At 41.3% G+C, this 18,388-nt stretch overlaps 1 protein-coding gene across 5 annotated transcripts in view; it reads right to left on the reverse strand.

Moving 5' to 3' along the window:
- DPP6 (dipeptidyl peptidase like 6) overlaps positions 1–18,388 on the reverse strand; it is a 539,779-nt gene that overhangs the window by 127,941 nt on the left and 393,450 nt on the right. For all 5 annotated transcript variants that reach the window (XM_086865510.1, XM_086865515.1, XM_086865495.1 and 2 more), the window contains exons 4-5: positions 8,138–8,232; positions 5,799–5,873 (exon numbers count right to left, since the gene is read on the reverse strand). In XM_086865510.1, coding sequence (XP_086721636.1) covers positions 5,799–5,873; positions 8,138–8,232 — 170 coding nt within the window. The remainder of the gene's footprint in view (positions 1–5,798; positions 5,874–8,137; positions 8,233–18,388) is intronic.

Genomic DNA, 18,388 nt, shown 5'->3' on the forward strand with positions numbered 1-18,388 from the left:
CACAACTACAGTCACACAGTTGGTGAATGGAGAAAAGAGAAGACACTGCCTGAAGATACAGACAGGCACAGATATAATAACAGAAATATTTTAACTAATATAAACAGTATTTGGACTGAGTCTTTTTCTTCTTTTTATTTAGGAAGTGCTTTATCCTAATCCATTATTTATCCTAATAGCAGTAACTATTTCTCACAAGTATATGAAGTTACAGTGCTTTAGGCTTGAAAATATTGGAAGAAATAATTTTAGCCACCAGCTTTTAATATAAGTGAACAATGCCCTTATATTGTGCAGCTTTTCAGTAGAGGAGTCCTGATTTTTCAACAACGATTCAAAACTGTATTCACATTAAAAAGAAGATATGAAAAACCATAAACATAAGCTTTTTATCTCAAAATGGCCCCCTCAAAAACTAATAATTTACAACAAACACCAAAAAGTAAATAATAATCAATAAAACAGGTAACATTATTTTATGACAGAAATATTCTATCTCTGCTCACTTTATCATGGAATCACTAAACATTTTCAGTGTTCCTGAAAACAACATAGGGTGAAAATGAAAAAAATAAATTTGAAATATATTTATTGCCATAGAAAGAAAACAGATTTATGTAAGCCTATTTCTAGGCCTGGTAAATCCATTTCAATTAAGCAATAAATATCATGACTACAGTCTGAGCAGTATTACTGATGATAGTTATGACAGTGTTCAATTTTCAGAGGTATATTTATCATAATAATGTTTATCACCTAGCTCAAAAGGATGTTGTGAAGATTCATTAATATTTATACCCATTAGTGTTTTGGAAACAAGAATTATATTATTTTAATTTTTACACAACTAATTAAATTAGTATGAGGTTGTAATTGGACCATAAGCACAAAACCTATTCATTCCACATAACAACCAGACTTGGAGAAATAATAAAAAATAGTAATAACTACAATATTAACATGTTGCTTTCTAGAAATAATGCTTTTTTTACTTCATTCACACTCTAAATAGCAAGTCTAAAGTTTGGTCTGGGTCCTTCTGAGCTCTCTTTGGTCCCACCACTTGTGTTAGAGATACAGGGAGGGAGAACAGAAATACTGAACTCACCACATTAACTAGGCTAAAAAATAGTAATTGAGTGTATTCTAATTAAAACAATGATTATTTCTTCCAAGCCTTTGGGATGAAAAAAGAGCATTTCTTTTACTGCAAAATAGGTAACAGCACCTGTTGTATCAGCAGCAAAAGCCTCTGAGTCCTAACTTGTTCAAAAGCCAGTTTGGTCCACGCTCATCAGCCAGGATTTCCAAGTGTAATTGCCCTTAATTGGCACAAACACAGTAATGGGCTGCTAAAATTGGAGACAAAGAGCAAAAAGTTTTAAGGAGAATCTTGGCAGCTTTAATTCCTCTCTTGCATGATGACAACACTGATTCCTAATAAAGGCAATTAAATATTCACTATTTAACATCTCACTGTGTCACTCCAGAAAATGAGTTCTCTTCTCATATATTCTTTTATTCCATTACACAAACTCCACTGGTAACTGACTGCCACAGAAAACTGCACAAGCTTTAGTTACTCATCTTTACTCTTACCAAAACCACAGAAATGCCATGAGATTTAAGGGTTGCTTTGTCACTTGGCTATTTAGGAAACCCCTTCTGGAGATGTAAGAGACAGTCCAAAGATTCTCTCATCTTTCTCACAACCGCCTCAAGGACAGAGACTGTGACCCTGAATATCACAAGGGACTTGGTTTGGGGGTTTGGGGGCCTAGCTGAGGTGGATGTTTGCTAAGTGATTGTTTGCAGGTGGTTCCACGGTGCACTGCCCTCGTTCCTGCTGGTGAGCAAAGGCTTGCAGGACATGGTTTGCTCTGTACCCCACACCTGCCTCCTGAGCAATGGAATTCATCACAGTGGTCATCAGTCTCCTCTGGTTTTGGCCTTGTGGCCCTCGCTTTGTAAAAGACTGTAAAATACACCCCAAAACTTCCTTGCATTTGAGATCTCCGCAACGGACAGAAGACTCTGCGTCGCTGGACGGCTGAGTGGACTTTGACGTTGGCAGCTATAATCCCCTTACTCTCTTTCCCTTATGCTTTGCTTTCTCCTCTTTTCCCTCTATCGCATATTAGTGCTGAGGAGCACTCAATAAAGTGTGTGTTTTGCTGTTGAAGTCCCTGGTTTGCTGATAATCTTTTGTACTCTAAGACCAACTAAAAGATCACGAATCCCACCTTGCGGATCCTGACAGAGACCAGAGATACCCACAGGGGTGGTTCCAGCCACAAAACCTTTGTGTCTCTCCAGGAGGCACTTGGGGAGCACAGAACTTGTCCATCACTGCTGGTGGAGCCACGAGCTGGGCAAGAGCATCCTTGGCCTGGCACCACCAGAGAGAGCCGTGAGCCTCTGGCCCCCTTCTGCTGAGCTGCAAACACCATCTGCCCACGTGTTTTGGGGTTGTCAAACCCTGTGTCAGAGCCCCACACACTGGTGTTGGTGAAGGATAATTTGAAATCCAAGTTTCTCTATGGAGGTGTGTATTCCCCAGTGCTTCCCCAGAATTTCACTCTGCTGTTTCGGCCTCGGGTTGCGCCTTGTTTTGGTATAAAGGAACTAAAAACAAACAGCAGAAAAACGGTGGGAGTATTTTAAGACAAAGAAGCCTGGTGCCTTTCCTGTGACCTTTCCAGAAAAAGAACAAATCTTCTGTGTTCAAGGTTAGAAAAGCTCCCTATTAGCACAAGGCTTACCCAGAATATTGCTGCCTGAAAGATTAAACTTCTGTAAATATAAGCACTGCAAAAAAAAGCATTTACAAAGAAACCTGACAGCCAGACCAGCCACAATGTACCCACACCAGCCCCACAGCTGTCTGCCAAACTTCCTGGGAGAAATATACGTTAAGGAACGTGCTTTAATTCATTATCCTTTAAAATGATGATGTGATGCAACAGGAAAACACACATTAGCTGCCTCAGTATCTTTGCAAAATAGGTGTCTGGCAGTTCAGTGCTGTGTGATTCCAGTGTGGGTGGCAGTGCTGCCACCCAGACCAACGCTGAGCAGAGATCCTTCTGTGCAAATAAATAGAAAAATATAGAAGCAGCTATTACTGGAAGGAAATGACTTTGTGGCACTTTTTAAAAAAATATTCCGCTTCATTGGAGTGACACATTGTGCTCTTCTATTTTGATGTTTATTCCTGGCTGGTATTAAACCAGAGGCTGAATCCATTCATTTCAGAATTCAGACAAATGATTAATTCATACTATGCATATTAAAATATTATACACATATGTAAAAGCAGCACAACTCTACCATGCAAAAAAGAAAAAGATGAAAATATCTATAGTCACAATTAAAAGGCACCACATCACACTTTCAAATGCCAAAAAAATAAGAAACAATTTCTCACAGCTACAAAATAAGTACGCAGCATTTCCAAGAAGCTCCTTTTTTTAAATTATAGAATTAAACTTTAAAGACATGTCCTCTGCCAATACATCTCCTGAAATTTCCTTTTGACTTTGCAACAAGGACAACTGCCCAAGGCTTTGCTAATCAATTTCTTGTGTTGCAGAAAACAGCGTAATTCGAATTTTTTCCAAGAATACAGTTTGAAATGCAGAAAATGTGAAGAGCTAACTAACATGCAATTATTTGTAGCCACAGTCTGCATACCAAGGGAGAAGAAAGCTGAAGTCAGTTAGCAGTTATTGCCATTTTAATACACAGAGCCACTCATCATGGCTTAAGGCTGCAATAACCAAGAGTGAACCCAGCTACCCCTCTATTAGCATGCTTCAAAACACAACAAAACAAAACCCAAAACAAAACAATACAAACCCAACAAACTTTCTTTGCTCCATAAACATTGATTTTAAAGTAATAAAAGAGTGGGAATTTGTTTTGTTTTGTTTTGCTTCAGGAACTCTTGCTATATATGAACACCTGAACAATTTGCAATGCTCTCTTACAGTATACGTCACATCCTGAAATGTTCCCAAAGGTCACATTTTCAGCTTTCCACCCTGGGTTTTCCTTTCTAGAAAAAGATGTGGTGTGATGCAGGGAGCACCTGGCTGTGTGCTGCTCTCTCCAGACAGGCTCAATAAGCGCACTCAGTGTTTTCCCTGTACCCCACACTCACATGTCTGCAAGCACTGCCATGCAGAGAGGAGGATGCAGAGGAAGCACATCCAGCACATCCAGCACATCCTTTTCCATTCCCATGCTCCTCCTGCCACGTTGCCCACATCAAGCATTCCTCCACAGACTGAACTCAAAGTCTGGGCAGTAAAAGCCCCTCTAACTCTGCTTCTTTCAGAACTTCAGAGTGTGCAGTCCTTTCAGTGGATAAAAGTTGAGAATAAAAAGTTAATTTTTCATTACTGTTTTTCAGAAGCTAAACTAACATTTTATCTTTTTATTTTATTTTTTTTTTTGTCATTAAAGGCATTTTTCTGTCACTCTCAGAGGAGCTGAGGAAGCCCTCCCTCCTCAGGGCTCTTCCAGCTTGAACAGTGCATCTGAGCAGAGCTGGCACAGGGTTTCTACAGACAAAGGCTGATTTCCACTAAAAGAACTGAATTTTACAAAACATCTCTGGCTCACAAGGCATGGAAGTTTAAGAGAAAGTCTTGCACAGTGACCCTTAGGCTGTCTTTCCTATATTTAGAATGGACACTTCCCCATCCATCTCTGTCTAGAACTCAGAAGCTTCAGGTAAGTGAAGTCACACCACCAGTAATTTCCCAGGAAAAATCATTATGGATTACTAATCAAGTTTCTGATACAGTTTTATTTTCCCTTCTTCTAAAACCAGGCATGCTTCTTCTGACTTTCATAGCACCAAGTCAGGAATAACTCCAAAGATGATGGCAGAGGAATCAGATGAGCAACAGAGCTACAACTTTCACTGCCTAAAGGACCCACAAATTTCCTTTGGTTATCAGCTGAAATTTTGTTTACATTAGGGACACACAATTACAGCTCTCAGTGAATTAATTATTTTCATTTTGAAGAATTGGTGATATTTTAGACTATGGAAACAAAATATATAGGGCTTATAGTTCATCCAAGTAGTACAGCATAGCTATCACTCAAACATTTCAGGCCTTATACCAACAGAATTGAGAAAGACAAAAATATTATTCATGCAGAAGAATTGCTTCCCCCATGTTTGATTCTTTGGTCATCATTTAAAAATGACTCATTACACTTTTCCCTTTTGAAGTTTTCTAAAAAAATTTCTGTAATCCAGAACTTAGTAGCAACCTAATGGTGATTTTTTACAAATGATTTATACCTAACCCTCTGAAGAAAAGGATTTATAATGAAAGTGATAGCTCAAGCTTAACTGCAGCACTGGGAATGGTGACACCATAATTAATGTATTATTTCAGTTGTGGGAAAAACTGACAGTAGCTTTTTGTTCTGGGGAAGAAATTTATAGGGTGATGGAAAAAGGCCCCGTGGAAAAAAAAAAAAGATCACAGAAGAGGAATAGAAATCCTTGTAGCAAAGACATGTCCTTACAATCCCCCTCCCGAAGGCTATAAAATCCTGGCAATGACAGTGTTTCCTCTACGGTCTAATTTATACCTTTCTCCTCTACTAGATGGCAGTGTGACATGCTCTCAGAATTGCTAAGTGAGGGGGTTTCTTGCTTTATTTCATAGGAAGCAATTAATTTAAAATATCATCTTGCTGGCATAAAAGAGAAAGAAAAAAACAACAAAGTTTGCCACTGGCTGTGTGTTTTGAAATCAAATCTGGCTACTTACAGGTTCCACATCGAAGGCAAACAGTGCATATTCCCTGTCAGGTGACACTTCATACCGGATAGCCTTTAAGGAGACCTGGAAAATAAACACATTTTGAAACTATGTTCTTCAGTTTTCAAGCTAATGACACCTAGAACTAGTTGTTGTGATCATCTCTCTAAGGGTGAAGGTGCTGCCAGAATTAAGTGTCTTGAAAAATATAATGTCTTTTTTTCACACACCAGAAATGTTACGTGGGCACCCATAAGAGAAAGAATAAATGCATTGTGACTCAGAGCAGACAGCTGTATCAAAAAACCAGAATTTTCCTTACAATCTTTCTGCAAGTGGCTGCTGAGGTGGCAGATGTAGGCAGTAGTTAGTAGAAAACTCTGATAAATGGGAATTTATTAATTCCTTCTAATTATCTATATTCACTGGCCAGAGCAGGAGATGAAAAACCAAATAGCTTCTGGAGCAAATTAGTAATAGAGACACCACTACCTCCCCCGGTTAAGATAACCCAGGGAAAACCATTCTGTGCACCCTGACCTGGGGTCTGCAAAAATCAGCACTGTAAATCTGGCTAACAAGAAGAAATGCCAGGGTGTCTCAGACTTGCCAGGAATTACCTTTTTCCAGCTCCACTTTTCATTTATGTAGTGAAGTCATTTCCACTTCCCAGTATAATGCATTGCTGGCACAGATGGCACCAAGGGCAAAGAGTGCCACTAACACATCACTCCTCCACTGCCTTTTAAATCTCACACTCTCACCCAACAAATTAGATGTAAGTCCTTGAGGGAGTCCCACAGAGCAGAATTGAAAGGGGACTGGGGGAAAGACAGAGCAGCCTGCTGGGGAGAGTCCTCCCAAGGCCAGCGAGGATGGATGTGCTGGGGGAGCCCAGGGGACAGGCAGGAGCTGAGGGGACAGCTCACACCATCGAAGGATGATTTGGGTTGGAAGGGACCCTAAAGGCTGCCTAGTCCAACCCCCTGCAAGGAGCAGGGACATCTTCACCCTGACCAGGCTGCTCAGAGTCCCATCCAACCTGACCCTGAGCATTTCCTGGGAAGAGGAAGAGGCTCCCACCGCCTCTCTGGCACATCTGACATCCACACTGGCTGATGGCCCAGTGCAGAGCAGGATGGGGAGGGACAGGGGAGCCTGGCAGCCAGCAGTGCCTGCATGGACACAGATTTTATTCACTGCTGTGTTAAGAGCACGGGGGAGGGAAAACACGACCAAGTAGCAAAAGCTTTCTGGGGCTGGGAAGGAAGAGGAAAAAGACAATGTGTGTGAGCGAAGTGTAGTGTCAGCTCCCGCCCTTTCTGGATGAATGTAGAGGTGACTTGCAGATGTATCTACTGAGAGGGCAGAGGAGCAAAGGTAGAACAGGCTGTAGGGTGGCAATGGCATGAAAATGTAGGATTATCTTGTAGCACTGTGCTTTTCTTACAAATGGCAAAAATTAAAACCCAGTGGAATAAACAGAGGCCAAATGGAAGTAATTTGACTTCAACAGACCTTGACATTAAAGGAAGCCAGCCCATTCCCTTAGAACTGTAAAGAAAGGGGTTAGACTCTGGTAAAAGAGGATTGCTTATGTGATGCAGCAAAGTTTGAAGGTTAAATGCAGCACGTGAAATTCAAGTTTGGGCCCTGCCATAATAACTCAGTGAAAAATTCTTTGTCTCATTAAAAAAATAATTAATACAATTGATGTACTAACTTCTGCCACAGTGCTGCTTTCATCTACTACAAAAAACAATGCTACAAAACGTTTCTATCACTATAAGCAATACTCTGTATCAGGTGTGACTTTGTTTTATTTACATTCATTTTAATAGTCACCTACTAACTTCTTCCCACAGCAATTTCTCAGGGTTTCTCTCAAATACAACTCCAGTTCTATTCCTCAACACTACTCATAAAAAACATTGAAATTGCATTTCAACCATTAGGCAAGAACAATCAGCAAACGCAAAAATTAAAAGTAAGTATTTGCATGGAGGAATGTAGAGAATGACAACAGACAGTAAATTATATCAATTGTCCTTTTTATTAAGCATGCAGAGATGAGAATTATGCATCTTTCAATTATATATGGTATGCAAGACTAGCTGCAAGTCTCTATATGATACTTTCCAGAAATATGAGAGAAACTGAGCTTGCAGAATAATAACAAAAGCTGGAGTTCAATCTCACATTATCCATCACTGCATAGCCCATTGTATTACCAGTGAATTGCTTCTCTTTGACAATACATGAAGTTGAAACCCAAGTCATTTTCTGCTTTACTGGTCCAACTGCAAGAGAGCTGTGAAATTCAGCTACTTGTCAAAGAAAATACTTACAATTTTTTTGTTTTCTATTAATATTGTTGAACTGTTGGTTTCGACATTCCTCAGGATCACTGTGCCATTCTGGTTTCTATAAATGAATTCATTATCTGCAAGGAGGAAAACAAAAGGTCATTAAGGAAATCTGAAATTGGCTGTTTGTGTGGAACCTAATTACAGACCTAAACCAAAAGTACTGCTGGGAACTTCTTTCTGAAGAACACAGATTAATTTTAACGCAGACATTGCTAAAAGTGACTTTGAGGACAGCCATAAAAAAACATGGTTAGTGTTTGTGACACGTTTGTTGTGCCACACTTTCCCTCAGATGAATGCAAGAGTGACCTGTTTTGAATGTACATAGACAGCTTGCTGTGTAGTTACAGTAGAAAACAAGGTCAAAAAACCCCATTCCTTATGATTAAAGGTTTCTGAGTTCCACAGTCTTTGTAGGAGTTTAATAAGCCTGGAAAGTCTCTGAAAGTGAAAGGCAAATGACCCTCTGACAAAGCAGATTCTGGAACCTAATATTAGGCTCCAACTCTGACATTTGTTCTGCAGACTTATACCAGAAGGAGATACATGCAGAGAAATCACCATTTGCACATGAAACAAAACACATCAGCTTGACTCTGTGCACTTTGGGACTTCTTCAGCTCTCCAGATGGACAAGGACAAAAATACTGGAGAGAGTGTCCAGCTCTCAGAGCACACAACCTGCCTGAAAGGCTGGGGCAGACATATGAAAGGGACTCCAAATGAGGGTTAGGTAGCAGGTCAGAAGTTCAGGATGAAAAACATTACAGCAATAAAGGGATATCATAAACTGAAGGTTAAGTCTGATCAGTGCTTACATGCACTGCCCTGCAGATAAAATGTAAGTCCCAAGCACTCTGCCATTAAAGGAATCAGCAGTTTTTCTTGGCACAGGACTAGAGTTGTGTGTTTTTTGCAGCTTGGCTGAGACTGAGAACTGATGGATCCTACCAAACCTCTGCTTCCAGTTTCAGTCCAGGAAACAATTCCTCATTGCCTACCATTACACCTACCTACACCCCAGGAGTGTTACCATGATGCAGCAAGGACGTGTGGATGGTTTGACATTATCCATGGGTTGTCCTGGACTGAGTCAAAGGTGAGTTTAAATCCTCTAGGACATGTCCAAGCACAAACCCAGCTCGCTGTAGCTGCAGAGGTGTGCACTGCCCATTGAGGGGACCTGCTACAGGCAACCCTGGGTTTTGAGACTTGGTTCTTTCAAAACTTGGGTGTAGAGACCCAGAATACTCATTATCCACATTTCAGTCTTTTATTTCCATCCTGGTGATGATAATCCTCCACCACAGTCAGTAACTAACTTTATAAAATGCTCTGAAGGTGCAGATTAAAGCTTCTATGCTCCACTTATTGCTGTCAATAAAAAAATATCCTCCTCCTCCATATCACAAATTTACACATAAATGGAAGAAGAAGAAATCTTCTCAGAGATTTGGATGAATCAGATTCTGTAAGGGCAAGTGGTTACTGCAATACTGTTGATCCTCTCAAAACCACAAGGTTTTAGAGACTTTAAGATTCTCAAAGTTCAAATCAGAGCAGCAGCCCTTCAGACTCATAGGCAAAGTTCTCAAAGCATAACTTTTTTTTAAAATTATGGTATAAATTTTATCAACTGTCTTGAATAAAAAAAAAAATCAAAAAAAGGAAGGATCTGAATTAGATTGAATTGCATTTATCTTTAAAGTATTCCTTCATAGAATTTTTGGCTGAGCAAACTAAGAAAGTTAAACTTGAGAAAGAACTGACTGAACAGAGCTAGGACAAAAGTCAAAAAAGTCATAAGCAGTATGGAGAAGATAAATAAGGGCTGCTTATTCCCTGCTTCTTCCAAAATAAATACTGGAAGGCACCAGATGACACCAGTCAGTGTCAGGTTCAACACAAATAAAAGGGATTATTTCTTCATGCTGAAGGCAAACAAACTGTGGAAGTCACAGTCCCAGAACAGAGCAGCTGCCAGGGCTGCAGGTGGATCCAAACTAGAATTACAAAAATGGAGGAAAAATCCATCAAAGATTATATGTCTTGAAGGGGAATGCTGTTCAGGAAGCTCATGAAACAGCCATTGTGAGGGACTAAAGTAATATCCTGAATCCTCAACCTGAGAAATCTGCCTGCTTTTTAGAATCTTCCCTAAGCATTTGCCCTTGTCCTGAGCCATGTGCGAGAAGAGACAATCCCTGGGATAAGCAGCAACATATTTACAACTCTAACTTCCATCTTCTGTTTCCAGATCTTTAAGTGTTTATGCCAACAATTTAGAAAGTAAGGTAATAAAAGATTCAATGCTTCATATGCTTCCTACACACCTGGTCTTTATATACTTTATATACTTTATATACTCAGGCCACAGAGTCTGAAGCATTTTCTTGAAATAATTAAACTGACAGACAATTACCTAATTATCAGACATGCTGAAAAATATTACTGCTTTAATAATTACTGCCCTCTGTCAACAACACAAAATGTTTTCCAATTCCACACTAAGCTCCAGACAGAAAAATCATGTTTTAAATATGGCCATCAAAACATTTGGATAATTATAAGGCTCTCAGGATATCTCCTAATTACAGAAAAAAAAAAAGTGATGAAATTCAGCTCCAAGTTAGGTAGGTACATCGGTAAAGTAGCTTGTTAATCTAATGAGTCTCTGAAGCTGTTTCTTGAACATTGCAGGAACTGATGCATTACTGCCCATAATGACATTGCTACCAAATTTTATTGCTCCTTATGCTCCAAAAAAACCCATAACATTTTAATAAACTAAGAAACTTTAAGATTACATAAAAGTTGCTCCATGGTTAGAAGCAGGAGATGACAGACTTCCCCATTATTTGTTAAACCAAAAGAAGTTTAAAATCAGGTGCTAATCTGCTGCATGTACTTTTAGAATGCATAAAAAAAGAATAAATGAAGCAGTGCTGATTTGTCAGGGCTGTAAATCTTGCCATTATATTCAATACCAGCCATCAACACACTGTCTGAGTTAATGAACAGAAAATTGGTCTGCTTAAGAGAAGAACAAATTGATCTGCGTTATATTCCAAAAAAACCACAAACACTGTGAGGTTTAGCTGGGCCTTAGTCCTCAAAAGATGAATAATATTCCTGGACTTCTGTTTTGAAATGTGTGATTTGTTCCAGTGCAAGAGCATTTATTTAAATGGGACATACCTCAATCAAAGCCAGAAAGCAATGCAGTGGCCTCTGTCTATAATGAATTCTGTCCAGCAAGCTGATGAGAATTTGCAGCCTGATTTATAGTTGTCACCAGAGCTGATAAAGGTCATCACTGCTTCTCATTTTTTACATCTGCCTTTCTTTGGGGCTACTGTTCAGTATAAAAGATGTCGAAGATTATAATTTTCAGGCATGAAGCCATTTATTCCATTTCTTCAGTCTTTCCTGGATTTTTTCCATCTGTTCCTCACCAAAGAAATTGTGGATGCCTCATCCCCAGAGGTTTTCAAGGCCAGGATGGTTGGAGCTCTGAGCAATCTGGTGAAAGATGTCCAGTGGGGTTGGAACTGGGTGGTCTTTAAGGTTCCTTTATCCCAAACCTCTCTCTGATTCTAGGACTCAATCGCAAAGTTCACTTTTCCAACTCCTCACCCCTCATTCAACTTCCAGGAAATTGTCTGGGTGGTAGACTGCATTTTCTGACTGTGAATGTTGACACAGATATGTAGTCAACTTGAAAATGCAGTCACACTTGAAAAGAAGCGACTGATTGCAAAAAACAATGATTACCATAAATAATGGATCAGCCTTGGGGCTGCACAGAGTCAGTGCAGAGGAATGGGGAGGCCTGGGGAGAAACTTTTAAAAACCTGCTAAGCAGAACAGGTGAAATCATAAACCCCATCTGCTTCTTTGTCTTGAATTCAGTCAGAAAATGCACAGGCAGAGAAAACACCCAGGGAGAGGGAGCTCGTGTCCCTTGAAGTCACTGAGCCCTCACCAGGGACAGCACAGTCAGACAGAAGAGCTCACCACAGTGGACAAGAAGGTTTGGGACAACTTTACTTCTAGAAGGAATAAGTTTGATTGCTGGCAGTGCAAAGAATTTGAAGGAACTACATTCATTGAGAGGAACATAGTAGCATCAGTGGCCAAAAATTTAGTGCAGTGAAGCTTCAAAGCTTCTCTGAACTCCACATTACCAGAGAGGAGAGGCTGATTTATAAGACACTAGCAGGACTATGAGGGGAACTTTCATTATCTGTCAGAGATTATGGAAAGCAGAAATCAAAAGTGATAAAACATGAGAACAAAAAGTATTTAAATCCAGCTCTAAAAAAATATTTTAATGAAATTGTAATTTTCTATAATTTTAACAACTGATGGAAAGTAGACAAATAAAAGGATATGAAATTCACATGCAGCAAGTCAGCAGCAAGAGAAAGTGAATGAGAGTAGAGTCAGGACTCTTAGGGCCACTCCAGTCTTTTAGAGCCACAGATTTAGAGGAAAAGGCAACTTCTTCAGTCCTGATCAACAGACATGAAAGATCACTGAATGACTCTCAGTCTGATGAAAGCCAGCATCGAGGGAATTATCATTTTCAATCCCTAAGATTAAGGAAGATTGGTGAATAAAGGAAATTTAAGTCCTGAAGTTGTTCTAAGCCGTTTCAGATAAATGAGCCCCCAGATACTAGCAGGGCTGGCAACCACATTAGTGTCAGGAGAGCAGACAGCAGCAGGTCCTGTGGGATGAGCCCTCATCCCTCCCAAGGGACAGAGATCACTCTGCTCCAGGCCACGCGCAGAGATGCTGGGATGGAGCTCTGCAGATGTCACAGGGCCACCAAGAGAACACTGGTACCCTGCTGTTATTCCTCGTGGGAGTTGAACAGAAGTTGTTGTGGGGTTTTTAGTGACCCAAAGCAGTCAGATCTTTGGTGGTTTATCTTACATCTGGAGGTGGAGCCTTGCAGGAGCCCTGCAGCACTGCCCACTGCGGTGCACAGCATCACTCGGCCCCTGGCCAGGCTGAGCCCACCCTCACTGAGGTGACAGCAACACCTGAACCAGCCAGGGGTGTCCTGGAGTCCTCCCAGGCAGGCACTGATCAGACACACATGGACAGCACTCACCATCTAACAAGGTAACAGGCAGGAAGATTGCAATGGTAGGACAGACGTTTCTTCAGAAAATTGGTATTTTCAACAGGATGTAAATACAGAAGGATGTATTCCTTTGGAAAGATACATGAGAATAGGGCAGTGGAGTTGAAATTTTAAAAAAAAATCTTCTGCTTGTTTAGCATCTCAGCAGATTTTCTGAAGGGCCAGGGGAGCCCCAGAACAGTGGATGGACACCAGAGCAGGGAAGGAAGTGGCTGTGCCCTGTGACTTGGGCATGTCACAGCTCTCATCCCAGCACACACACACCAGGGCCAAAGAGAAGGGTCCAGCTGGAGAAAGCAAACCCAGACCATCCACAGGTGACCTGCAGCACACAGGAGAGTCCCACTGGCTTGTAGTGACTGTCCATGTCTCAGGGCTGGGGGAGGCTGGAGCTCACCCTGCAGCAGTGTCTGTGGAACAGCAGCCTGGCTGGGGCAGGCTGGGACTGCCAGTGCTCACAGGCACACACAGCCACACACACAGCCCCAGGGGGAACAGCAGCTCAGCCACAGATGTATCACCATCCCCACAGCTCAGGTGAGCAGCTCACAGCTGGGGGGACTCGGAATTTCCTGTAAACTTGTGTTTTCTGGGTGTCACAGGTGAGGGGATAGCACAAGCCGTGGTTAACAGGTTGCTGTGTGAGGGGCCAAGACCCTAAATAAACCCTGATCCTGCCAAATGTAGAAGAAGCATCTATCTTCAGATATCTTCAGAGACAGCCTGCTGTCTTCAGGGACTGGCTTTGAGACAGAGGGAACCTGAGGTTTTTGGACATAATGGAAGCAGAGTGAAAAATGACAGAACAGGGTAAATTCACAGAGGAAACAGAAACTCTCAGAAAAAATCCCCAAACTAGCAAACATTAAGAAGCACCAAACAAGAGCAATAAGGTGCAGGATGATATGAGCAGGGAAAAGGACGAACACAGGCCTGTTTATGGAAATATTTATTTTATTTTGCTTTCATGAAAGGGGAAATCACATCTTATTTACCTGGCCTGCAGGATTATTAACTCACTTAGGACAGTAGCTGCCTAACTGGAGTCAGGAGAATGGTCCCCAAAGACCTGCACTCCTTGGGACTGGTAGAATTTAATCCTCAGAAAAGCACTGAGAATAGAAGCTGAACAAATGCCAGGACTGTGCATGCTCACTATCTGCTGCAAAACTTCACCACAGAGATCATAATGCGAAATAAAAGCACAATCAGTTCCCAATGGAAGCCTATTCAGGTGTCCAGAGAGATGCAATCACAAACTCAGGTGGAAATAAGGCTGTTGTGATGATGCATTTAATATTGTGACCTGATGTTCTTTCAAGACATGCTGCAGTGCATGTATTTGATATTTACAGCATGTACCCAACAAACAACTGGCTCTGAAACTCCCTCCCCACAGCAGAAGCAAAGACTGTTTTGATACTGAGCTGCTTCCCAGAGAGAAGATGCAGGGAGAGTTTCCCATCCCCTGTCCCCTGGTGCCTGCAGTAGGCTGGGATAACTGAGAAAGTGGGAGGCAAGGATCATGAACAGGGAATAGCAGCAAAACCCCATTTCCATACCCACAGCTTCATCTTGCCCTCAGTGAGTTGCTCCTTAGGGATGGGCCCTGTAGACTGTGGCATTTTTAATTTTTCACAGCCCCTGCCACCACCCTGCCTCTGTTTCAATCCACCTACCTCCACCAGTGACTCCTTTTTCTTCTGCTACTTTTCCTGGCAGAAATAAATAAGAATTTCTTAGACTTTTTGATGCTGATACCAGGAGCAACAGGGGACAGAGAACAGCTTGCCTTTAACAACATTGCTACAGCCTTTAATTCCAGGAGACAACTGGAATTCTATTTTTAGCTTTCTGCCATTATGGGTCATTATCCTTTTACTGTTCCCAGCACTTTTTTACTCACATGCACGCCTGAAAGAAAAAACTTCTTTAAATAGGTGATTTACTGTAATTTAGCTAAATACTGTATAACACATTGCATTGGTATATTAAGTGCAACATGATAGAATGTGCTTTATTATGCAAGAAGTGGTTTTAATTGCTCATCATCTCAATGCACTTGCACTTGGTGCACCAGTACAGTGCTTTTACAGAAGTACCACTAAAATAAAACACAATTATAGCTCAGGAAAATTCCCACATCAATGTGCACCTCTAGCAGGCTTGTAAATTAAGTTGTCAAAAGCTCTAAGAAGACTGTGTCTTGGGAAAACTTAAAACTATAAAAATCAGCGATGCCAGTCTGTTTCTCTTTTTTATCTAATTCCAACTCTTTCCAGATTCAAGAAAAACAAAATAATAATAATAATAATAATAAAATTCAGCATCAAGCCTGACATACAGGCAGAGCATATCTTTAAAGTTTTGATCCCAATTTTGAAACCAGGTAAAATTCTGCTCCTGCCTCATTTGTGAGGCTGAACTCCTCCTCAAAGAGCCCCAGTCTGGGAACTCTGTGGGCTCAGATCACGACTCAGTGGCACAGGCATGAAAAGCTGAAATGCATGGGAGAAACTGAGAACTTGTTTCAACTTCAAATTACTCCCTTCCCAACTTCTATCTGCTTTTATAACATATGGAGAGGGGAAAAGAGAGACACTGCAATTAGGCAAAAAATGAATGAGACATTCACTCATGGTCTAAATCCATTTTTATTCTGTCCAGGGCAAACAATCTTGATTACACAACTGCTGCAAAACTCTAACAACAGCAGTGAAACCTCACACCTTGTTGCTTGCTGCCCTCAATTTATCTCTCTAATGACTGGGAGGAGGAGGGGAGTGAACCACACTGAGATGACTTTGGTGTATTCCAGAGCTGAAAAATCTCCCTCAAAAATTCTCTGCCATCTTACTCTCCTGTTCAGCTGTGCTCTTGCTATGTGCTCTTCAAATCCTGGATGTTACAGGAGGAGAAGTGCAGATGACCCCTGGGTTACTGGACAGCTGGAGACAGCAGATTACACTCATCCCTTTGATTCCCTGCTGGAAACATTTCACATTCAACACAGGCCAGAAGGAATTTAACCCCAGACAACTATTTTCCCAGAAAAATAGTCCTTGATGCTTTTATCCACACCCTACATATTTTTCACAGTCACAACATGCAACTGAAGAGAAAAAAACCAACTGTGCAGCCAACAGGGAGCAGGAATCTGCTTATCCCAGCTCCATGAAGTGACTGGGGAGGGTGCACAGCCCCAGATACACAATGGCACAGGTTTCACTGGGAATATAAAAATTCCAGGGCTTTTTCCACTGTAGTTGCTAGCTCAGATGAGAGCCAAATTACCACTCCTGCTTGGTGGCACCCAGCTTGCCTGTTCCATGCAGGGACAGCTGCTCCAAGCACTCCCTGGTTGTGCCCCAAGCCAGTGCAGCATCACTCAGTGATTCCCTTTTCTCTGCCAAATGCACCGGTCTTATCTGCCTCATTTGGCTGGCTTCACACAGGGGAGTGCACACTCCAAAGTGTTATACCTAAATGCAATGATCCATTTGACACTGAGGAAAAAAAGGAACCCATGAATAAATTTTCATTAAAACGTGACCCCACATCTTGTTTACTTAATTTCTCTGTGCATTCCCTTGCCTCATTCTCTTTGCCCCTAACCAAATTGCACTTCTTAATGGCCACGATGGGCAGAAAGAACACATGAAGTGTTTTTTCTTGTTTTTCATTATTATTATCATGGGAACATTACTTAAATTGAATGAGACTGTTGTATGTTAACAAGCAGATATGCTTTGGGTAAAGTTTTAATTATCTTTGCGTGCAATATTTCACAATCCCTCTTTATGTCACCCTGTCATTTCAGACCTGTGGGTGAGGTATGATTGTGATGAAGCCTAAGTGTATGAAGAGTCTGTCAGAGCCATGGCCATCAGACTTTTGAAAATCAAGGCAGACAAGAGATGAAATCCCAGACCCCAAGAGACATTTTGGTTAGCAATGCACAATTAAGGGTTTTGGAGTGGTCACAGGAGGGCACCCTGCTACAGAGCCAATGGAAACATTTTCAACACTTGCAAAGAGTCATCAATAAATGATTAGCTCTGATGCTGGGCAGGAGACTGGTGTCCTGAGTGAGATGGCACTGAGGGAAGGAAATGGCACCTGAGTGGGAACAGCCTTCCTGCAAGGGAGCTGCTAGTGGAGAAAGGCTTTGTGATTATACAAAAAATCCCATCGATTTTAAACCAACTGATGAGGGAATTAAAAAATTTGTGTCAGCTAAGTAGGGTGGTGAGGGCATAGAAGAGACTGCCCAGAGAAGCCATGGATGCCCCATCCCTGGAAGTGTTCAAGGCTGGGTTGGATGGAGCTCTGAGGAACTTGGTTTAGTGAATGTGTCCCTGCCCATGGCAGGGGGTTGGAAATGGATGATCTTTCCGTTCTCCTCCAACCCAAACCATTCTGTGATTCCATGATGAGTGAGGAGCTTTTCCTTAGCATGGCACATTGGTTTGGTCTGGATCAGCTCCTACACAAAGTGCTCAGATCCCTCAGAAAAGATCCCTGAATTCCTTATTTCACTTCTTGCTGCTTTTCCTCTCTCTGCCATGGAACAAACATCATCCACCTGTTACTGCCTTTGTTCTGTCAGTCTTGAAGCCCCAGCAGTTGCTAAGAAGACAACTGTGCTGATGCTGGTGCAGAAGCAGAAGGGCTGATGTGAACACCTGCATTAAGTGTAATTAATAAGTAAGTGTAATACACTTCACATGTGTTAAGTGTAATGAGTGAAGAATAGATACACCAAAAGAATGACTGCTCCTTCCTTCCAATTCTCATCAACCTTCTGTCCAATAATACCATCTAATTGTGTTAAGAACTTTCAGCAGATGAGATTAAACCCAAAGAACACCCTTATTCAATGGAAAAAGCTTGACTTCCTATTTTTCTTTATTTTCCATCCTTATATAATTTCTTTATAACTCAGGGCAATTACTTTTATCATGCATTTCCATGCTTCTTTCATGGTCTTAATCTTTCTCTGAACCATTTCCAGTCCCATTACAATCTGTTTTTTTTGGGTGGAGCAACCCAAGCTCACTGCAGTTATCAAGGTG

The sequence above is a fragment of the Cyanistes caeruleus genome, chromosome 1 (assembly GCF_971803275.1).
Source record: "Cyanistes caeruleus chromosome 1, bCyaCae1.hap1.1, whole genome shotgun sequence".
Lineage (NCBI taxonomy): Eukaryota > Metazoa > Chordata > Aves > Passeriformes > Paridae > Cyanistes > Cyanistes caeruleus.